This window comes from Coregonus clupeaformis, unplaced genomic scaffold, assembly GCF_020615455.1.
Source record: "Coregonus clupeaformis isolate EN_2021a unplaced genomic scaffold, ASM2061545v1 scaf1581, whole genome shotgun sequence".
Classification (NCBI taxonomy): Eukaryota; Metazoa; Chordata; class Actinopteri; order Salmoniformes; family Salmonidae; genus Coregonus; species Coregonus clupeaformis.
The window spans coordinates 16,966-40,662 of record NW_025535035.1 but is presented as its reverse complement, the minus strand read 5'-3'; the positions used below and the strand labels follow the sequence as shown (position 1 = coordinate 40,662).

At 45.6% G+C, this 23,697-nt stretch overlaps 1 protein-coding gene and 2 long non-coding RNA genes across 3 annotated transcripts; all 3 read right to left on the bottom strand.

The window, feature by feature from the left end:
- Window positions 1-3,024: 3,024 nt before the first annotated feature.
- On the bottom strand, window positions 3,025-3,862 carry LOC123487267. Its single transcript, XR_006659697.1, has 3 exons — window positions 3,799-3,862; window positions 3,316-3,636; window positions 3,025-3,225 (listed from the first exon to the last, which is right to left on the bottom strand). It is a non-coding gene; the product is annotated as an uncharacterized LOC123487267 (long non-coding RNA).
- Window positions 3,863-10,401, bottom strand: LOC123487269 (CD276 antigen-like; the record flags this gene model as incomplete). Its single annotated transcript, XM_045218440.1, has 3 exons — window positions 10,290-10,401; window positions 4,155-4,472; window positions 3,863-4,071 (listed from the first exon to the last, which is right to left on the bottom strand). Coding segments are annotated over exons 1-3 (615 nt in total), but the record flags the coding sequence as incomplete, so codon positions are not given.
- Window positions 10,402-18,315: 7,914 nt separating this feature from the next.
- Window positions 18,316-19,000, bottom strand: LOC121569301. Its single transcript, XR_006001348.2, has 3 exons — window positions 18,881-19,000; window positions 18,695-18,790; window positions 18,316-18,375 (listed from the first exon to the last, which is right to left on the bottom strand). It is a non-coding gene; the product is annotated as an uncharacterized LOC121569301 (long non-coding RNA).
- Window positions 19,001-23,697: the final 4,697 nt, after the last annotated feature.

Sequence of the window (23,697 nt, the reverse complement as noted above, 5' to 3'; positions counted from 1 at the left end):
CTGACTGGTTTGGATCAAGAAGTTCATTCTGAGAGAGATAGCAAGAGAGTTGGCTAAAGACGGCACAATCAAGAGTTTTGGAGAGAAAAGAAAGAAGGGATACTGGTCTGTAGTTGTTAACATCAGAGGTATCTAGTGTTGTTTTTTTTAGAAGGGGTGCAACTCTTGCTCTCTTGAAGACGGAAGGGACATAGCCAGTGGTCAAGGATGAGTTGATGAGCGAGGTGAGGTAAGGGAGAAGGTCACCGGAGATGGTCTGGAGAAGAGAGGAGGGGATAGGGTCAAGCGGGCAGGTTGTTGGGCGGCCGGCCGTCACAAGTCGCAAGATTTTACATGGAGGGGAGTTGCAAAGTCATCCACAGAGAGGGAGGAGGGGGGAGGGGGAGGAGGATTCAGCAGGGAGGAGAAGGTGGCAAAGAGCTTCCTAGGGTTAGAGGCAGATGCTTGGAATTTAGAGTGGTAGAAAGTGGCTTTAGCAGCAGAAACAGATTAAGAAAATATAGAGAGGAGGGAGTGAAAAGATGCCAGGTCCGCAGGAGTCTAGTTTTCCTCCATTTCCGCCGGCTGCCCGAGCCCTGTTCTGTGAGCTCGCAATGAGTCATCAAGCCACGGAGCAGGAGGAAGGACCGAGCCGGCCGGGAGGATAGGGGACATAGAGAGTCAAAGGATGCAGAAAGGGGAGGAGAGGAGGGTTGAGGAGGCAGAAGCAGGAGATTGGAGGGAGAAGGATTAAGCAGAGGGAAGAGATGATAGGATGGAAGAGGAGAGAGTAGCAGGAGAGAGAGAGCGAAGGTTGCGACGGCGCATTACCATCTGAGTAGGGGCAGAGTGAGTAGTGTTGGAGGAGAGCGAGAGAGAAAAGGATACAAAGTAGTGGTCGGAGACATGGAGGGGAGTTGCAGTGAGATTAGTAGAAGAACAGCATCTAGTAAAGATGAGGTCAAGCGTATTGCCTGCCTTGTGAGTAGGGGGGGACGGTGAGAGGGTGAGGTCAAAAGAGGAGAGGAGTGGAAAGAAGGAGGCAGAGAGAAATGAGTCAAAGGTAGACGTAGGGAGGTTGAAGTCACCCAGAACTGTGAGGGGTGAGCCATCCTCAGGAAAGGAACTTATCAAGGCGTCAAGCTCATTTATGAACTCTCCAAGGGAACCTGGAGGGCGATAAAAGACGAGGATGTTAAGCTTGAATGGGCTAGTGGCTGTGACAGCATGGAATTCAAATGAGGAGATAGACAGATGGGTCAGGGGAAAAAGAGAGAATGTCCACTTGGGAGAGATGAGGATTCCTGTGCCACCACCCCGCTGACCAGATGCTCTCGGGGTATGCGAGAACACATGGTCAGCACGAGGAGAGAACAGTAGGAGTAGCAGTGTTTTCCAGTGGTAATCCATGTTTCCGTCAGCGCCAAGAAGTCGAGGGACTGGAGGGTAGCATAGGCTGAGATGAACTCTGCCTTGTTGGCAGCATAACGGCAGTTCCAGAGGCTGCCTGAGACCTGGAACTCCACGTGGGTGGTGCGTGCAGGGACCACCCACGTTTCCATCACCAACGTTTCATTGGAAGTCGACACTGCTGAGGAGATGAAGTGTAGTGGACTACATTCCAGTGTCTGCAATGATATATAGACATATTTGCATGTGTAATACATAATTTGTGTTATATTCTTTCTGTATTAATGTTTTGAAGAATTATGTTTTCTGTTGTTGGATACATGTGGGGACCTCAGATGTTTTTGTTTATTTCGTTGAAGCTTAGGGATATTAGGTCTAGGCAGGGACAGAGAGAATCCACAGGAGGGTCCGATGGGTCGACCAGCCTGAATGTGGACATTTTTGATTGTATTTTGTTTACTGAGGTTTTCATGTGTATTCAATTGCATCATAGCTTAAAATGCATTGATAAAGATTTATAAATTGATCTGGAGTACTTAGGTGGTCGCCTGGGGCAGAGGGGCCGTGAGAGAATTTTCCTGTCTTGATTGATTGATGGATAATTGGAATGAAAGCTGCCAGACAGGTTTTTCGCTCTTACACTCCATAACAATTTATTTACACTCCATAACAATTTATTTACACTCCATACAAAAATGTGTCTATATAAACATGTGTTTACTCTCCATAAATTTTGGTTTATTGCTGAAGTTACTCAATAACAAAAAAAATATTTGTCATAATCCTATTCTTTTTGTTTTTGAGACTTAATTAGTCTCGAAGGGGGGAAATATGTAGTGTCTGAGGGTCTATGATTTTGCTGACATTTGCAAATGTTGTAATAGATGAACTCTACTCTGCTTTGCTGAAACATCTGGAAAACATTATTATAGGGGCCCCCTAAAACAGAGGAGAGTCTGCTATGTAGAGGCCAGGGATTGGTCTATTAAAATCACGCCATATTATGTTACATAGGATATAAATACCATGTTTTGAACAAAGGACGGGGAGGAATAACATATTACAGATTGGAGCCGGTTATTCTCCAGATATCTGCAGATGTCTTTAAATTGACGCTGGAATTCTTTGAAATAATAAAATCTTTATAATCAAAGTACAGCGTCAGCGAATTCTTATCATCACAGCATAGATCAGCATCGTTGTCTCAGACACCACAGTCCTCTCATGATAAATAATTACTTTCAGGGATTACAAGATTACATTTTAGGTTACATTTAAGCTTGTTCTTTACTATGGTTGATGTGGCTGACCCCTCTTCTCCTTGACCTTGTTCTTGTTCTTTTCTTTCTATGGCTTCCTCTCATTCTTCTCCATTCTGAAGTGGTAATCCACTCTCAACGTTTTCATTTGACCATTTGAATTTGCTGGAGAGGGATAGGTGAGTTTAGGGTGAGTTAGCAGGATTCAGACACACAAACAGCTAGTATGAGTAAATGCATGTAACCAGAAAGACATGAATATTCCATGGACGTCTACCTGCGGCACTGGGGGCAGAACTTCGGCATTGGGGCAGAAAACTATGACATGGGAGACAGCAAAATAGCAGAAACTGAAAGCTGTTCATCAAAGGCCACCAATGTAACCCTCCTCTCTGTCCATCAGGAGGTGGTTGTGTTAAATGGTTCAACAGATTATGATGTCATCATCATAATAATTTACCTCTCTGTCGGTAACATATCACTGCTGCTATAATCACTGCTGCTATAATCACTGCTGCTATAATCACTGCTGCTTTTATTATATCACCAATTGCATGTCGACCCAGTCCATCTGAAACTGAAGGAGAAAATACAGAGTTGCAGTTTTATTGTTGAATGTGATCATGTGACTTACAGTGAGGGTAAATAGTAAAAGTAAACTTTGTACCATCAGAGAGTTTATCAGGTGTGATCTCCAGGTAGGTGAGGACCAGGTGTGTGTCTCTGGCAGTAGAGAGTTCACAGCTGTAGATTCCCTGGTGGACCATGGTTAGCTTGTGGAGCTGAAGGCTGCCAGAGTCAGACAAATTCTGAACCTGCTCCTTCCACTGGTCATCAATATACATCTGAGATGTGCCCTTTGTGTAGGTAGAGTTGAGGATGGTGTCTATCTGGTTGAACCTCCAGGTGAGGTTAAAGGTCAGGAGGTCAGACTGAGAGACACTGCATGGGATGGACACCTCACTGCTTGGAGAACCCTGGACCGGATCTGAAATTATATCATGAGTAAGTGCCTTTTTTGATTGATCGTTGCATATTCTGTCTCACAATGTTGTCTTGTTTTTGTAGAGTTTACAACCAAAAACGTTGATTGATGAATTTATTCATTGATTTATAAATTGTTTGATTAATAGGTTGATCAATTGATTACCTTGCTGTTTCAGGGTTGCTGTCCTTTCTACTGTCCCAGAGGTCACGGTACAGATGTTGGTTTGGCCTCTGATAAACTGTTTTGTGCTGGTGATGTCATAGAGGCCCCGGTCATCCACCTTGGTGCTGGTGGAGTTCTGGATGGTTCCAGGGTCAAATGAAAGGTCAGAGGGGGGGTCAGTGGACCAGGTGAGTTTAGGCTCAGGGTAGATATCTGTGGAACTGCAGGTGATGATGTCATCTGATAACTGTATGTCCACCAAGCGGACTGGAGCTGCAACAAAGTAGACATTACACATGGAGCAGCCATAAAGTGATCATCACAGACAGACAGACAGACAGACAGACATTCCGTACCCTCCACTGCCATGTTAATGAAGGACTCCTTGTTGCCTTTAATAGTGCTGGTGTAACACTTGTATCTGCCCTGGTCCTGGAGTGTGAGTCCTCTCAGCAGTAGTGAAGCGTTTCCTTTGGGGATCTGGTCATTGAACAGGGCTGTTCTCCCTCTGTAACGCTGGCTCTGCTGTTTGAGCTGATCTGTACTGTAGTAGTAGGAGTGGACATTCAGGTCCTTGTCTTCTGGTTTCAGCCAGTGGATGACTTCCTCACTGCCAGGCTGGAAGCTGCAGGCCAGGACACAATCCTCTGAGAACAGACAGGTTACATGGATGTCTGCAAGAGAATAAACACACATGTTAACTGAGCATCTGGACAAGATGGGATTCAAACACAGACTCCTATACTCCCCAATAGTCAGATACCTTGGTAAAGTAATCCAAGATGGCGAAGTAGTGCAGTCCTGTTTCTGTCGTGTGTCTGTAAATAGCCTGTAAATACCTTGTTTTTTTGTATTTTTCGTACCTATTTCCCTATCAGACTGTTCATCCTTCTACAAAATATACTTTCCTGCAACCCGCCTCACTCAATGTGGAACGGATTCTATTATTGACTTACCTTTTATCTAGAATCTCCAGTGAAACTAGCTAGCCAGCTAGCCAGCTAGCCAGCTAACTAGCTACTTGCTATTAGCCTTAGCTAGCGGTGTTTCACCCAGAACATTGGATTTTTTTCAGCGGGATTAATTTTAATCACTGGACATTGATCACCGGATATTCGGCCAGTCTGCACAGCGCGTTATCGACCCAGAACATATCAGTTTTTCCGCTGGAATCACTGAATCACTGGACCTTTAACTCCGGATTCGTCGCTACCAGCTAGCTACAACAAAACGGACGCTGTGGTCTGGCTAATTATCCTGAGCTAGGCCCATCTCCCGGCTATCTACCTCTCTGTCAACCGGACGGGACCACCTAGTATTGACACGGAGCCCCGCCGATCCTACACAACTGGTCTGCCGACGAAATCGTCTGATGTGGTTACGACGTTAACCACGAAGATTCCATCCATCTGCTAGCCCTGGCCCGCTAGCTGTAGCCTCTTACTCACTAGTACTTCACCACCGGACCTTATGATAACTCAGCTATACAGCTGATATCTGCTGGACTGTTCCTTTTACGGTACTACATCCTGTTTATGTTTAGCCTCAGCCCAAACATGGTTAGTTTATTGTTGTTTCGGTTATTTCTAATTGTACTATATCACTGTAGACCCCCCAGCCTAGCTAAACCTGCCTTAGATAGCTCCTTTGCACCTCCCCCAATACACGCGGAGACCGACTCAATTGATGCCTCCAGCGATGCTATCTCTTTCATCGTTACCCAACGCTTAGGTTTACCTCCACTTTACTCATATCCTTCCATATCCTTGTCTGTACATAATGCCCTGAATCTTTTCTATAACACCCGGAAATCTGCCCCCTTTATTCTATGTACCCAACGCACTAGAAGACCAGTTCTTAAAGCCTTTAGCCGTATCCTTATTCTAGTCCTCCTCTGTTCCTCTGGTGATGTAGAGGCTAACCCAGGCCCTGCAGCCCTCAGTATCACTCCTACTCCCCAGGCGCTATCATTTGATGACTTCTGTAATCGCAAAAGTCTTGGTTTCTTGCACATAAATATCAGAAGTCTACTTCCTAAGTTTGAGTTATTCACTGCGTTAGCACACTCTGCCAACCCTGATGTTCTAGCAGTGTCTGAATCCTGGCTCAGGAAGGCCACCAAAAATTCTGAAATTTCCATCCCCAACTATAACATTTTCCGTCTAGATAGAACTGCCAAAGGGGGTGGAGTTGCAATCTACTGTAGAGATAGCCTGCAGAGCTCTATCATACTATCCAGGTCTGTGCCCAAACAGTTTGAGCTTCTACTTCTAAAAATCCACCTTTCCAGAAATAAGTCTCTCACTGTTGCCGCTTGCTACAGACCCCCTCAGCCCCCAGCTGTGCCCTGGACACCATATGTGAATTGATTGCCCCCATTTATCCTCAGAGTTTGTACTGCTTGGTGACCTAAATTGGGATATGCTTAATACCCCAGCCATCCTACAATCCAAGCTAGATGCCCTCAACCTCACGCAAATTATCAACGAACCTACCAGGTACAACCCTAAATCCGTAAACATGGGTACCCTCATAGATATCATCCTGACTAACATACCCTCTAAATACACCTCAGCTGTCTTCAACCAGGATCTCAGCGATCACTGCCTTATTGCCTGCGTCCGTAACGGGTCCGCGGTCAAACGACCACCCTCATCACTGTCAAACGCTCCCTAAAACACTTTAGCGAGAGGCCTTCCTAATTGACCTGGCCCAGGTATCCTGGATGGATATAGATCTCATTCCGTCAGTAGAGGATGCCTGGTTGTTCCTTAAAAGTAATTTCCTCTCAATCTTAAATAAACATGCCCCATTCAAAAAATACAGAACTAAGAACCGATATAGCCCCTGGTTCTCCTCAGACTTGACTGCCCTTGACCAGCACAAAAACATCCTGTGGCGTACAGCATTAGCATCAAATAGCCCCCGCGATATGCAACTTTTCAGGGAAGTTAGGAACCAATATACACAAGCAGTCAGGAAAGCAAAGGCTAACTTTTTCAAACAGAAATTTGCATCCTGTAGCACTAACTCCAAAAAGTTTTGGGACACTGTAAAGTCCATGGAGAATAAGAGCACTTCCTCCCAGCTGCCCACTGCACTGAGGCTAGAAACACTATCACCACCGATAAATCTACAATAATCGAGAATTTCAACAAGCATTTTGCTACAGCTGGCCATGCTTTCCATCTGGCTACCACTAACCCGGCCACCAACTCTGCACCCTCTGCTGCAACTTGCCCATGCCCCCCGCTTCTCCTTCACACAAATTCAGACAGCTGATGTTTTGAAAGCGCTGCAAAATCTGGACCCCTACAAATCAGCTGGGCTAGACAATCTGGACCCTTTCTTTCTAAAACTAGCCGCTGAAATTGTCGCTACCCCTATTACTAGTCTGTTTAACCTCTCTCTTTCATAACGCCTGAGATCCCCAGAGATTGAAAGCTGCCGCGGTCATCCCCCTCTTCAAAGGGGGTGACACTCTAGATCCAAACTGCTACAGACCTATATCCATCCTGCCCTGCCTTTCGAAAGTATTCCGAAAGCCAAGTTAACAAACAGATCATCGACCATTTCGAATACCACCGTACCTTCTCCGCTATGCAATCCGGTTTCCGAGCTGGTCACGGGTGCACTTCAGCCACGCTCAAGGTCCTAAACGATATTATAACCGCGATTGATAATAGACAGTACTGTGCAGCCGTCTTCATCGACCTGGCCAAGGCTTTCGACTCTGTCAACCACCGCATTCTTATTGGCAGACTAAATAGCCTTGGTTTCTCAAATGACTGCCTCGCCTGGTTCACCAACTACTTCTCAGATAGAGTTCAGTGTGTCAAATCGAGGGCCTGTTGTCTGGACCTATGGCAGTCTCTATGGGGTGCCACAGGGTTCAATTCTTGGGCCGACACTTTTCTCCGTGTATATCAATGATGTCGCTCTTGCTGCTGGTGACTCTCAGATCCACCTCTACGCAGACGACACCATTTTGTATACATCTGGCCCTTCATTGGACACTGTGTTAACAAACCTCAAAACGAGCTTCAATGCCATACAACAATCCTTCAGTAGCCTCCAACTGCTCTTAAACACTAGTAAAAACTAAATGCATGCTTTTCAATCGAACGCTGCTGGCACCCGCCCACCCGACCAGAATCACCACTCCCGACGGGTCTGACCTAGAGTATGTGGACAACTACAAATACCTAGGTGTCTGGTTAGACTGTAAACTCAACTTCCAGACTCACATAAAGAATCTCCAATCCAAAGTTAAATCTAGAATCGGCTTCCTATTTCGCAATAAAGCCTCCTTCACTCATGCTGCCAAACATGCCCTCGTAAAACTGACTATCCTACCGATCCTTGACTTCGAGCGATGTAATTTACAAAATAGCCTCCAACACTCTACTCAGCAAATTGGATGTAGTCTATCACAGTGCCATCCGTTTTGTCTCCAAAGCCCCATACACTACCCACCACTGTGACCTGTACGCTCTTGTTGGCTGGTCCTCACTACATGTTCGGCAAGTCAAACCCACTGGCTCCAGGCCATCTATAAATCACTGCTAGGCAAATCCCCGCCTTATCTTAGCTCATTGGTCACCATAGCAGCACCCACCCCGTAGTCTGCGCTCCAGCAGGTATATCTCACTGGTCATTCCCAAAGCCAACACCTCCTTTGGCCGCCATTCCTTCCAGTTCTCTGCTGCCAATGACTGGAACGAATTGCAAAAATCTCTGAAGCTGGAGACTCTTATCTCCCTCAATAACTTTAAGCATCAGTTGTCAGAGCACCTTACCGATCACTGCACCTGTACACAGCCCATCCGAAATTAGCCCACCCAACTACCTCATCCCTATATTGTTATTTATTTTGCTCTTTTGCACCCCAGTATCTCTATTTGCACATAATCTCTTGCACATCTAGCATTCCAGTGTTAATACTATTGTAATTATTCTGCACTATAGCCTATTTATTGCCTTACCTCCATAACTTGCTACATTTGCACACACTGTATATATATTTTCTGTTGTATTTCTGACTTTATGTTTTTTTTTACCCCATATGTAACTCTGTTGTTTTTATTGCACTACTTTGCTTTATCTTGGCCAGGTCGCAGTTGTAAAATGAGAACCTGTTCTCAACTGGCTTACCTGGTTAAATAAAGGTGAAAAAAAAAAAAAAAAAAAAAGTGAGTAGGCCCTTGGTTTATATCAGAGCGTTATTAACCTGTTATTAACCCTGTTATTATTGTTAATATTGTTAATATTAACCTGAGTTTAATCTGTCATTGTGGTCCTCCTCTGTCCTTCACCCACCCCCCTCCACACCCACAGCACCTAACTAAAATCACAATCTAAAGTAAAGACTCCAGTCAGACCTGAATGACTAAACTTCCTTCATGCCTCTAATCATACCACACACCCATTCAGCAAACATTTACGTTGTTAAACCGTCTTAGCCTGACCCATCTGGTAAGTTGAATCACTGATTCATCCTATAAAGTTGTTCAAACAATCACAGAGACTTTGATGAGACCTCATAGTCCTTCACATGACCACATGATGATTCATATACACTGAGGATTCAAAACATTAAGGACACCTGCTCTTTCCATGTCATAGACTGATCAGGTGAATACAGGTGAAAACTTATTGATGAAAGCTTATTGATCCCTTATCGATGTCACTTGTTAAATCCACTTCAATCAGTGTAGATGAAGGGGAGGAGCCAGGTTAAAGAAAGATTTTTAAGCCTTGAGGCAATTGAGACATGGATTGTGTCTGTGTGCCAGTCAGTGGGTGACTGGGCAAGACAAAATATTTAAGTGCCTTTGAACGGGGAATGGTAGTAAGTGCCAGGCGCAGCGGTTTGTGTCAAGAACTGCAACGTGGCTGGGTTTTTCATGCTCAACAGTTTCCAGTGTTTATCAAGAATGGTCCACCACCCAAAGGACATCCAGCCAACTTGACACAACTGTGGGAAGCATTGGAGTCTACATTGGCCAGCATCCCTTTGGAATGCTTTCGACACCTTGTAGAGTCCATGCCCCGACGAATTGAGGCTGTTCTGATGGCGAAACGGGGGTTTACTGGCTAAATTGGTATAATCAGTGTATAACACTTGGCCTTAGAGTGGAAGTGGCCACAGATCACTACACACAACAGGAAAAGTCTGCTCTTGAATCAATTTGGCAGTCTTCTGTAATGACCAACATGTTTATGATCTATGGTAATTCATGTTTCAGTGAAGCTTGTTTTACAGCTATATGGTCATTTTCCTATGATATTGAGTCTGCTATGGTAATCTAGCTAGGTAGAGTTTTCACCACATTGATTACACCTATTTAATGCTCATGCTACACTAGAGCCAAAGGTGTGCCTAGGGACTTGGACTACGTAGGAGTTATTTTGGAATGTAATATTTTGAGACAGATAGAAGAAGGTAAAGACAGATGAACTAAGACAGACTGATGATGGTTGTTACTCACCTCCCCCATCTGTGGATGTGACAGTCCACAGCAGAATCACCACCGACACCAGACCCCTTAATGTCATGGAAACCAGTCCACAGGCCATCTCCACGGAGACCAGACCACAGTGTTATCGTCTCGGATACAAACTCCTCTCTGTCAGAATCTGTGCTGTTACTCTTAGCCAAATCCAGTTTGTCACAGAGCAAAGTGCCCATTCCGGTTTTGTATTGGTATGTGAATGTCATTCCTTAGGAGTAAGCCTAGTTTCACTCTTCAAGAGCAGTGCCATTGGTAGTCCCCTGTAGCTCACTCTTCAAGAGCAGTTTGTCACAGAGCAAAGTGCCCATTCCGGTTTTGTATTGGTATGTGAATGTCATTCATTAGAAGTAAGCCTAGTTTCACTCTTCAAGAGAAGTACCATTGGTAGTCCCCTGTAGCTCAGTTGGTAGAGCATGGTGCTTGCAACGCCAGGGTTGTGGGTTTGTTTCCCACGGGGGGGGGGGCAGTATGAAAATGTATGCACTCACTAACTGTAAGTCGCTCTGGATAAGAGCGTCTGCTAAATGACTAAAATGTTTTAAAAAATTGGTAGGCGAAGTTAAAGGGATAGTTCACCCAAATTACAAAATGACACATTGGTTTCCTTACCAGGCATTATTCACTTGGCCTACTCACTGATCCAAATGTTAAGAGGTGGAAACTGAGAGGTTTGGGTTGGGGTTGAGCAGGCAACGTGAAGTAGAAGCCAACAAAGACTAGTAAAGTTAAAGTATTTAATGTTCACAGTATAATGTATAATGATCCAGTACTATTATGGCAGTACTGTTCTCCTCAATATCAAAACATAAGGACAACAAACATTCACAACTAAATCGACCAACAGAAAGAATAGAATCACAGTACCTATACAGTGGTAACATGTTATTTAACTGGTAACTCCAGACGAGGGGAATGTTTTGGTCAACATCTCTTGGTTAGCATAGGATAAATATCATTGCCTGGTGCAATGTTCACTGTGAATAAGGCCCTGCTACAGTATTGCTGCTATGGCTGTTAGCCCAGATAGCACATTTGGTTCCTTGGAAGTTGTGGGAACCTATGTTTTTGGTTCAGGTAATAAAGCCAAAAGTTTCCTAAATTTTTAAAACAGAAAGTTGCTAAACGCTTTCTGAGAACAGAAGTGAACATTTTGCCTGTTATGGAAACGTTCATTTTTAGGTTGCAGGAAGGTTCTGAGAATGTTTTTCTATAGTTCCCTGAAAGTTTTCCTTGGAGGATTTATTAACAACTACTGGATGGGTGTCCCAAAATCGGGACAGTTGTTGCTCAATACGGATAATGTGACTAAAATAATGTTGTAAACAAAAGCACATTTTCACGTACATATACATGTCTTATATGGGCAGAAAGCTTCAATTATTGTTAACCTAACTGTAGTGTCCACTTTACAGTAGGTATTACAGCGGGAAAATACCATGCTATTGTTTGAAGATGGTGCACAGCATCAAAACACTTTTATCAAGGCAACTGGTTTGATACATTCACCTCTGAAGGTAAATAATGGACTTACATTCAGTCATCTTGCTCTGGATTGTCATCCTGAGGGTCCCAGAGATAAAATATAGCGTTGTTTTGTTTGATAAAATGTTATACACCTGTCAGCAACAGGTGTGGCTGAAGCCGAATCCACTAATTTGATGGGGTGTCTACATACTTTTGTATATATAGTGTGTATACTTGTGTGCTTTTAATCAATATTTACAACTGACACACTGTTGTGTATCTAAACCAACGGTTCCCAAACTGGGGGTTGCGACCCCATGTGTGGTCGCCTGATATGAAAATGTGTTCACAGAAGAATTTTCAAAATCTAAACAAAAAAGAAATATATACAAAAAAAGGTATATACAAAAAAATATATATATATTATAATATCTTCTTTGTCTCTCAAAATCATTGTAATATGGTTAACCTTCAAAATCTAAATGAAAATTATTCAAATCTAAACGATAAAATTCAACCAGAGAGCGACCTTAGATCATGGGAAAAGGCCACACTTGACTGTTGCACTTAAATCATTTCCACTGTGAATGGCTAGGCCCGCTGCGCTATGAAACCACACACGATTGCAGAGACTTTGATATTACAATTGATATGTTGAAAACAATGTGTGGGGAGGGAGAGGCACAGAAACTCACATCAATATCTTTGTCAGATAACACTGTTAAACAAAGAATCTATGTTATTGCTAGCAATCAAGAGGAAACTGACTGAACGACTCAAAAACTCCCCAGCATATGCTATCGAAATGAACGTTAGCTGTGACGGCCGAGATGCCCATGCATTGACTTTTGTTCGCTGTATGTCGGGGGATGCTATTTACGAGGACATATTGTTCTGTCTCACGATTCCTGAGCATAAAACGGCACATGGGGATGTTCATCGTGCTGCGTGGCTATATTGATGAAAAACAGATTCCATGGGATCGAATGGTGGGCTTTTGCACTGATGGGGCTCCATCTATGGCGGGACGGCGGGCAGACCTCTGCACTCTAGTTATGAATGTGTCTCCGTCTGCCATATGGACGCATTGTATGATCCAGGAGAGCAACTGGCAGAAAAAGAGCTGAGCACAGAACTCGTAGATATAATGCAGCAGGTAACTTCGTTTGTAAACTACATCAAACCATATCCAGATTTCCGTACCTAAAGTCTAATCTAAACCCTGAAGGAAAATACAAAACTGTCCTCAGATTCTTTAGCGGGACCTTCTTGATCTTACTCCAACATGAACACAAGTTCAGCACATGGTCCCACAAGGATGCAAGCCCTCTCCCAGAATCCAGGAGTCACTGACCAGTCTCAAGCAGGACACATGGTGTTAAACCAGTGGCTTTTGGTTAATGGCAGGTTGATGTGGACCCAAGAGATCAGGAGAAGGTTGCATTCACCTGTGGACAGTTCCCATGAATACCCTGCAGGCTCTTTAATGCACCAACAACCTTTCAGACACTGGTGCAGTGTTGCCTTGAAGACCGGGCATTATTAACTAGGTCTACTCACTGATCCAAAGGTTAAGAGGTGGAAACTGAGAGGTTTGGATTGGGGTTGAGCAGGCAACGTGAAGTAGAAGCAAACAAAGACTAGTAAAGTTAACATATTTAATATCATTGTTCATAGTATTATGTGGAATGACAGGGCTTGTTTGAGTCATTTCTCATTAGGAAATTAGGACAGCTTTTACATTCACAGATAATAATTAAATGAACCAAAGGAAAGACAAAAATCAGTGTGTTATTTGACTGGTAATTCTAGCCTAGGTGAATCTTCTGTTGGTTTTCAAAAATCTCTGTTGGCTAGCATAGGAACAATATATTTGCCTGCTGCTATATGTTTGAATGTCCACTGTGAATAAGGTCAATTTTCACCTCTAGGTCAACCTCTTCTTGATTCTTGAGGCACTGCAACAGTATTGCTGCAATGTTAGCTATTAGCCCCCTCATTGTCCCCCATTCAGAAGTGGTTTTCCAAATGGACCGTTTTAATTTGCTGCACAGAAGAGAAAGAGAGGTGGACAGGAGGATAAGTCGGTTTCATTTCATCCCTGAAACAGATTTATACATCACTGGATACAGACAGCAGTCCTACAGTACCTGTGGTGGCGGCAGTCATCTCACATTCAGTTGCTGGTGACTTTTGTCATAGAAAATTGGCCTTATACTTATTAAAAATCAAAGTTCTTCCAGAGTTTTTGTAGAATCAAGATAGACTTTATTACACAACCAACAAAGCCGAGTGGGTCTGCAGAGTAACTAAACTCCCAACACTTGGCCCTCAGTTTATATACAGTTCTATTCCTGCACATTTGACATACTTTTTGCCTAATCCCTCCCTTTTTAGTTCTTCTACCATTGTCCCAAAATCTCTATCTTTTGACCGCTCCGCCCACTCTCTTAATTTATGATAGTGGCGAAATCTGACTTCTCCTCCTCCTCCTCCTATTTATTCAGATTTGGAACCAATAGTGGCAGGACCAAGCTTTCTCATGCAAAAAATAACAGAGCCATCTCTTATCAGTCAGGAGAAGCCTTGAGGTTAGGGAGTGCACACACTCCTGCAGCCTGTCCCAGTTCACCAGTTTCAGAGATAGGCCCCCTCTGCACACACAGTCTCCAGCCACAAATACATTTGCACATAAAACATCCCATCTAAACCATTACACATTATAAAACATATCAATCAATACTTAAATATGGTTTAAACATGTCAGGTCCATAACCCATTCTCAACCATATACATTTAAGACATTCCTTACAGCCATCCTTCCTGGACCTTGAGGTTTCTTCTTGTGACTATGTGTATGTGGCTATGTGTATCGGGTCATAGCTGTCACGATCGTTATGAGAAGCGGACCAAGGCGCAGCGTGATAGGCGTACATACTTTTATTAAGTGTACACAACACGAACAAAAACAACAAAACGATACGTGAAGTCCTAGGTAATACAACAAACCATACGGAACAAGATCCCACAAAACTAAAATGCCAAAAGGCTGCCTAAGTATGGTCCCCAATCAGAGACAAGGAGCTACAGCTGTCTCTGATTGGGAACTACCCTGGCCAACATAGAAATAAACGATCTAGAACAAAACCCATAGAAAACTAAACATAACAAGTCCACACCCTGGCTCAACATTTAAGAGTCCCCAGAGCCAGGGCGTGACAGTACCCCCCCCAAAGGCGCGGACTGCGACCACGCCAACCAAACACAACAGGGGAGGGGCCAGGTGGGCATTCTGCCTCGGAGGCGGATCCGGCTCCGGGCGTGACCACCACTCTCCCTCTACCCACCGTAGCGCCCCTGGTCTGGTCCCGCTGGCCGGAGCTGGACTGGACACCGGTGGAGCGGATTGCTCTGGCTCCGGAGTGGAGCAGCTGACCGGTGCCGGACCAGGCACCGGTGGAACAGGCACGGACCGTGCCGGACTGGCGACGGCGCACCACTGGCTTGGTGCGGGGAGCAGGTACGGCCGGACCGGGCTGGCGGCACGCACCACTGGCTCTGTGCGGGGAGCAGGAACGGGCCGGACCGGGCTGACGACGCGCACCACTGGCTTAGTGCGGGAGCAGGAACGGGCCGGACCGGCTGACGACAGCGCACCACTGGCTTGGTGCGGGGAGCAGGAACAGGCCGGGCTGGGCTGGCGACGCCGCACCACTGGTTTGGTGCGAGGGCAGGAACAGGCCGGTCCGGTTGGCGACGCGCACCACAGCCTTGGTGCGAGGGACAGGAACAGGCCGGACCGGGCTGGCGCAGCGCACCACAGGCTTGGTGCGAGGGACAGGAACAGGCCGGACCGGGCTGACGACAGCGCACCACAGGCTTGGGTGCGAGGGACAGGAACAGGCCGGACCGGGCTGTGGAGACGGACTGGAGGTCTGGGAGCGGAGAGCTGACACAACCCGTCCTGGCTGAATGCCTATCTCCACACCCTGTGTGTGAGGCATCAGCACAGGACATACAGGGCTGTGCACTGCATTACTGGCGCTACAGCACGTGGCACTGGCGCAGGATATCCGGGACCGAGGAGGGGTACTGGAGGCCACGAGCATTGAGCCGGCACACTCCGTCCTGGCTGCATGCCCACCTTAGCACGACACGTGCGTGGTGCTAGCACAGGACGTACAGGACTGTGCCGGAACACTCGCGGCACAGTACGTGGCTCCGCATAACCCGGAACCTGCCCAGTCTCATGCTGCCTAGCCTGAGTACGGGGAGTTGGCTCTGCTCTACCTCTAGGCTCCGCCAACAACCCTTCCAGCCCCCCAAACCTGGTGGCCTCCTCTCCTAGATCGCCGATGCGCCCTGTAGCTGCCTCCAGCAGCCCCGTCGTCCACGCCGTGTGCCCCCCCAAAAAAATTACTTGGGGTTGCCTCTCGCGTGTCCGTCGTCGGCACGGTTGGCGCCGTTTCTCCTCTCCTGCCTGGGCATTTATTTTTGCCCATGGCCCTCTGCCCGCGAATATGTCCTCCCAAGACCACCATTCGCCCACCTGGGACATCGCCAACTTCTCCTGTTTGGCACGCTGCTTGGTCCTTTTATGGTGGGATCTTCTGTCACGCTCGTTGACTGATGAAGAGGACCAAGGCGCAGCGTGATAGGCGTACATACTTTTATTAAGTGTACACAACATGAACAAAAACAACAAAACGATACATGAAGTCCTAGGTAATACAACAAACCATACGGAACAAGATCCCACAAAACTAAAATGCCAAAAGGCTGCCTAAGTATGGTCCCCAATCAGAGACAACAAGCTACAGCTGTCTCTGATTGGGAACTACCCTGGCCAACATAGAAATAAACGATCTAGAACAAAACCCATAGAAAACTAAACATAACAAGTCCACACCCTGGCTCAACATTTAAGAGTCCCCAGAGCCAGGACGTGACAATAGCGCACAAACAAGTGATAACTTTAGTTCCGTTGCTACTCCTATCTACACCCTTGGAAGATAGTAAAAGACAGGATGAACTGAAAAACTGTGATCACTCTGAGGCTCTTTGTCTAAAATGAACTGGAAAAAACTGTGGTCATTCTGAGGCTCTTTGTCCTAACCGTGTGACCAGGTTACTCAGAAGCAACGAGAAACAATACAGGTCTATACAGGTCTATCTGTTCCTGAAGTTTTATGTCCTTGACATACCCAGACCAGCTGCAGAGAGCTAGAGGGACCCATCCTTTCTCAGAAGCACAGCATTTGCACTAAAGAAATGTCTCTACTATTGTTAAATTGGTTCTTAATCCATAGGCATAAAGGGCATATAGGTGTTTCATTCTACAATATGCATAATTCATATAATTGGTTTGTTATGTTGTCTGACCTTAAGTGAGACAGAGTAGTTAACCAAAAATGTCCAACACTTTCTCCCTGTAGAACCCAATCAAAGCCAATAGCCACTATCATTTTAAATTCAGGACATTATGGTTTGTTAAATGTCTCAATAGAGGCTGACTATGGTTGTCATCATCATCATCATCATCATCATCATAGCTTCCCTTTCTGTTTCAGGTAACTTATTGTTCCTGCTACTAAAGCTCCTCTCTCTTCAGAGAGAGGCTGTCCGGGAGTTCCAGAGGGATCATGTTACATACAGGTAAAGATAACCTACATTCATCAAGGTGTGGGTGTCATGCTACAGTAAATAAACTCAGTATCCCAGAGTAGTTACTTTCTCCTGCAATAGCAAAATTAATGTGCACACATGCATGCACGCACACACACACTTAATAAATTAAAATAACACTTAAAAAACTATGACCCCACAATCAATCAATTACTTCTCCTAATAATGTAGTGTAATTGATTGATTCACATGCTCAGCAAGTTACTTCTGATGGTGAAACAGGTCCTGTCCATTCAGTGTGTGTAAAGGCTGACAGGCCTCTCCAAGACACAATGATGGTGAATGAGGCAAGGCAGGGGATAACATACTGTCACTGAATAGTAACTATACTGAATACAGACATTGCTAAATTCACATTTGATTTGCAAAACAAATTGCTTTTCGTTGTGGAAGAAGTGGCCGGTCCAGAACCAACCCCTAGCCGCTGCCCCCCTGCTAGGCACTCCATGTAGATCCTAAAGGAATATGATTATAGCTCCACCTGGTCTTCTGTAGGTTAAGTTTTCATAATTGGTTATAGTTATTGAATTCTTTCAGGTCTCTACAAGTGCCTGAGCGCCTGAACCAGTAGTGGTTTGGTTGTCAATGTATTGGCTAATCAATAATAGCCATAGCCTCTTTCTCAGAGAGACCATGACCACATCCTGTAGAACACTAACACATTTCTTCTCATATTATTCTTGACTTTTGACTCTACTGATACACCAGAGAGACTTCTAGAATGTCCTTTTTGTCTTAATCAGGAACAATGTCCTCTCCTTCTGTCTGAGGCTTTACTATGGTTGATGTGGCTGACCCCTCTTCTCCTTGACATTGTTCTTGTTCTTGTCTTTCTATGGCTTCCTCTCTCATTCTTCTCCATTCTGAAGTGGTATTCCACTCTGATCCTTTTCATTTTGACCATTTGTATTTGCTGGAGGGAGATAGGTGAGTTTATGGTGAGTTAGCAGGATTCAGACACACAAACAGCTAGTATGAGTAAATGCATGTAACCATTAGGACATGAATATTCCATGGACGTCTACCTGTGGCAGAGAGTGACTCTCCCTCTTCAGATGACCGTGTAACTTTTTTGCATTTGGGCAGAAAACCTTGAGATGGGAGACAGCAAAATAGCAGAAACTGAAAGCTGTTCATCAAAAGCCACCAATGTAACCCTCCTCTCTGTCCATCAGGAGGTGGTTGTGTTAAATGGTTCAACAGATTATGATGTCATCATCATCATAACTTACCTCTCAGCAGGTAACATATCACTGCTGCTATAATCACTGCTGCTACTGCTGCTATTGTTATACCAGTGATTGAACCTGGACTCAGTCCATCTGAAACTGAAGGAGAAAATACAGAGTTGCAGTTTTATTGTTGAATGTGATCATGTGACTTACAGTGAGGGTAAATAGTAAAAGTAAACTTTGTACCATCAGATGGTTTATCAGGTGTGATCTCCAGGTAGGTGAGGACCAGGTGTGAGTCTCTGGCAGTAGAGAGTTCACAGCTGTAGATTCCCTGGTGGACCACGGTTAGCTTGTGGAGCTGAAGGCTGCCAGCGTCAGACATATTCTGGACATGCTCTTTCAACTGGTCATCAACATACATCTGAGATGTGCCCTTAGTGTAGGTAGAGTTGAGGATGGTGTCTATCTGGTTGAACCTCCAGGTGAGGTTAAAGGTCAGGAGGTCAGACTGAGAGACACTGCAGGGGATGGACACCTCACTGCTTGGAGAACCCTGGACCGGATCTGAAATTATGTCATTTGATGTGCCTTTTTTGATTGATCTTTGCATATGTTGTCTTGTTTTTTGTAGAGTTTACAGCCAAAAAACGTTGATTGGTGAATTTATTCATTGATTCATGAATTGTTTTATTAATAGGTTGATAATTGATTACCTTGCTGTTTCAGGGTTGCTGTCTTTTCTACTGTCCCAGAGGTCACGGTACAGATGTTGATTTGGTCTCTGACGTGAAAACACACTCCTGTGCTGTAGGAGGACCCGGTGTGCAATGTAATGTTCTGTAGGAGGACCCTGTGTGTTCTGCCTTTCAGTTTGTCATCACAACACAGCATGCTGTAGGGCCTCAATGGCCTCTGATACCACACACACACACACACACACACACACACATACACACACACAAAAAGCCACATATACACACAACACACACACACCCTATAATTTCCTCTTAATGTCATTCAGCCTCTGTAATGCACCAGATAGCTTTCAAGACTGGTGCAGTGTTGCCTTGGAGACCAGGCATATTATTGACTAGACCTACTCACTGATCAAAATGTTAAGAGGTGGAAACTGAGAGGTTTGGGTTGGGGTTGAGCAGGCAACGTGAAGTAGAAGCATACAAAGACTAGTAAAGTTAAAGTATTTCATGTTCACAGTATAATGTGGAATGATCCAGTGCTATTATGGCAGTACTTTTTCTCCTCAATGTCATTCAGCCTCTGTAATGCACCAGATAGCTTTCAAGACCATTATCGGGAGAGGTTGGTCGGGAGAGGTTGTGTTTTCTCTAGCAGGAGGTAAGCTTGGCTTCTTATATGATGTTGAGTAAAGCTTAAACCATGTATTTAGATTGTAGGTAGGTATTGTAGTCAGGTATTATAGGTAGTTTACTTAGGTAGTTATTGTAGGTTATTGTAGGTTATTGTAGGTAATTATTGTAGGTAAGTATTGTACTCGGCGGACCCCGCGAAGCACGAGTGCTAGCTAACCCACTACTTGGACCAACAAAGCTAGCTAGCTAGCGGGTAGCTACTGGTAACTTTTAGCAACTGTGGTTAGTTGTTTCCAATGTTATTTCACGCTTAAGAGTACCTGTAATTGAGCCAGCTAGCTACCTACCATTCAGCTGTTTTTCTAACCTCATTATCCGAGGCATTAACGTTAGGTGGTTGGTAGCTGCTGTACTTAATTACAGCTACTGATTGCAGTCTGCCACCCAGTTAGCTGGCGTTGGGTAAGTTTGGCTTTATACATAGCTTGGGCTTTGTCGAGTAAGGCTTAAACTATGTATTTAGATTGTAGTTAGGTATTATAGGTAGGCATCGTGGGCTGTATATTATTAGGTATTATATGTAGGCATCGTGGGCTGTTGTGGGTAGTTGTTGTATGTAGTTATTGTAGGTTACTTTTGTATTCGGTGGTGCCGGGTGTAGCACGAAGCTAGCTAGCTAACTCACCTCCTGGACTAGCTGGCTAGTAGCTATTAGCAACGGTAGCAACTAAATACAATATATTTTTAGCCAGCTACATTCGTTCGCAGCGACACCGTTTTTCAAACAAAGTCAACACAGCAGCCATTGCTAGCTAGCCAACACTACCAGCTGGCTGTACTGTGGTAGCTAAATACAATATCTTTGTGCTAGCTAGGCAACGTTTAATCATTGCTGCGTTATGAAAGAACTAGACACGGACACGAATTATCTGTTTAGTGTGTTAACACACTATTGGTAGTTTGTTGTAACCAAGTATTGGTGCTAAACTGTGTGTTATTGGATGCTAGCATGCAAGTTAGTTATGGCGTCATAGTTAGCTAGCTGAATAAAGTAAGTTGAGTCTAGTCCTTGAAACATTGAACCGCTGTAGTTTACAACAATTCTAATTTCTAAAGTGGAAGTTGGGAGAGTTTTATTCGGGTGGTTCAGTGAAACAATTATAGTTTCTGAGGTGGAAGTTGGGAGAGTTGTATTTTTTTGGTGAGGGAGGCCTTGCTCTCTCCTTTCCCAGATGTTTAGTTCATTTCATTCCGATCTCCTTTGCATTATTGTAGCCATCTGCTACAGCCTGTCAACTATGCCTCTGCCTATCCCTGTTCTCTCCTCTCCGCACAGGCTACACAAACGCCTCACACCGCGTGGCTGCTGCCTCTCTAACCTGGTGGTCCCTGCACACACCACACACCTGGAGTTCCAGGTCTCAGGCAGCCTCTGGAACTGCCGTTCTGCTGCCAACAAGGCTGACTTCATCCCAGCCTATGCTACCCTCCAGTCCCTCGACTTCCTGGCGATGACGGAAACATGGATTACCACTGAAAACACTGCTACTCCTACTGCTCTCTCCTCGTCTGACCATGTGTTCTCGCATACCCGAGAGCATCTGGTCAGAGGGGTGGTGGCACAGGAATCCTCATCTCTCCCAAGTGGTCATTCTCAATTTTTCCCCTAACCCATCTGTCTATCTCCTCATTTGAATTCCACGCTGTCACAGTCACTAGCCCATTTAAGCTTAATATCCTTGTCATCTATCGCCCTCCAGGTTCCCTTGGAGAGTTCATCAATGAGCTTGACGCCTTGATAAGTTCCTTTCCTGAGGATGGCTCACCCTTCACAGTTTTGGGGGATTTCAACCTCCCTACGTCTACATTTGACTCATTTCTCTCTACCTCCTTCTTTCCACTCCTCTCCTCTTTTGACCTCACCCTCTCACCGTCCCCCCTACTCACAAGGCAGGCAATACGCTTGACTTCATCTTTACTAGATGTTGCTCTTCTACTAATCTCACTGCAACTCCCCTCCATGTCTCCGACCACAACTTTGTATCCTTTTTCTCTCTCGCTCTCCTCCAACACTACTCACTCTGCCCCTACACAGATGGTAACGCGCCGCCGCAACCTTCGCTCTCTCTCTCCCACTACTCTCTCCTCTTCCATCCTATCATCTCTTCCCTCTGCTCAATCCTTCTCCCTCCAATCTCCTGATTCTGCCTCCTCAACCCTCCTCTCCTCCCTTTCTGCATCCTTTGACTCCCTGTGTCCCCTATCCTCCCGGCCGGCTCGGTCCTCCCCCTCCAGCTCCGTGGCTTGACGACTCATTGCGAGCTCACAGAACAGAGCTCCGGGCAGCTGAGCGAGAAATGGAAGAAAACTAAACTCCCTGCCGACCTGGCATCTTTTCACTCCCTCCCTCTCTACATTTTCTTCATCTGTTTCTGCTGCTAAGGCCACTTTCTACCACTCTAAATTCCAAGCATCTGCCTCTAACCCTAGGAAGCTCTTTGCCACATTCTCCTCACTGCTGAATCCTCCTCCCCCCCTCCTCCCTCTCTGTGGATGACTTCGTCAACCACTTTGAAAAGAAGGTTGACGACATCCGATCCTTGTTTGTTAAGTCTAATGACACTGCTGGTCCTGCTCACACTGCCCTACCCTATGCTTTGACTTCTTTCTCCCCTCTCTCTCCAGATAAAATCTTGCGACTAGTGACTGCAGGCCGCCCAACAACCTGCCCGCTTGACCCCATCCCCTCCTCTCTTCTCCAGACCATCTCCGGTGACCTTCTCCCCCTACCTCACCTCGCTGATCAACTCATCCTTGACCGCTGGCTATGTCCCTTCTGTCTTCAAGAGAGCGAGAGTTGCACCCCTTCTCAAAAAACCAACACTCGATCCCACTGATGTCAACAACTACAGACCAGTATCCCTTCTTTCTTTTCTTTCCAAAACTATTGAGCGTGCCGTCTTTTGCTATCTCTCTCAGAATGACCTTCTTGATCCAAACCAGTCAGGTTTCAGGACTGGTCATTCAACTGAGACTGCTCTTCTCTGTGTCACGGAGGCTCTCCGCACTGCTAAAGATAACTCTCTCTCCTCTGCTCTTGTCCTTCTAGACCTGTCTGCTGCCTTTGATACTGTGAACCATCAGATCCTCCTCTCCACCCTCTCCGAGCTGGGCATCTCCCGGCGCGGCTCACTCCTGGATTGCGTCCTACCTGACCGGTCGCTCCTACCAAGTGGCGTGGCGAAAGCTGTCTCCGCACCACGTGCTCTCACCACTGGTGTCCCCCAGGGGCTCAGTTCTAGGCCCTCTCCTTTTCTCCCTATACACCAAGTCACTTGGCTCTGTCAAATCCTCACATGGCCTCTCCTATCATTAATACGCTGACTGATACACAACTAATCTTCTCCTTTCCCCCTTTCTGATAACCAGGTGGCGAATCGCATCTCTGCATGTCTGGCAGACATATCAGTATGGATGACGGATCACCACCTCAAGCTGAACCCTGGCAAGACGGAGCTGCTCTTCCTCCCGGGGAAGGACTGCCCGTTCCATGATCTCGCCATCACGGTTGACAACTCCGTTGTGTCCTCCTCCCAGAGTGCGAAGAGCCTTGGCGTGACCCTGGACAACACCCTGTCGTTCTCCGCTAACATCAAGGCGGTGACCCGATCCTGCAGGTTCATGCTCTACAACATTCCCGGAGAGTACGACCCTGCCTTACACAGGAAG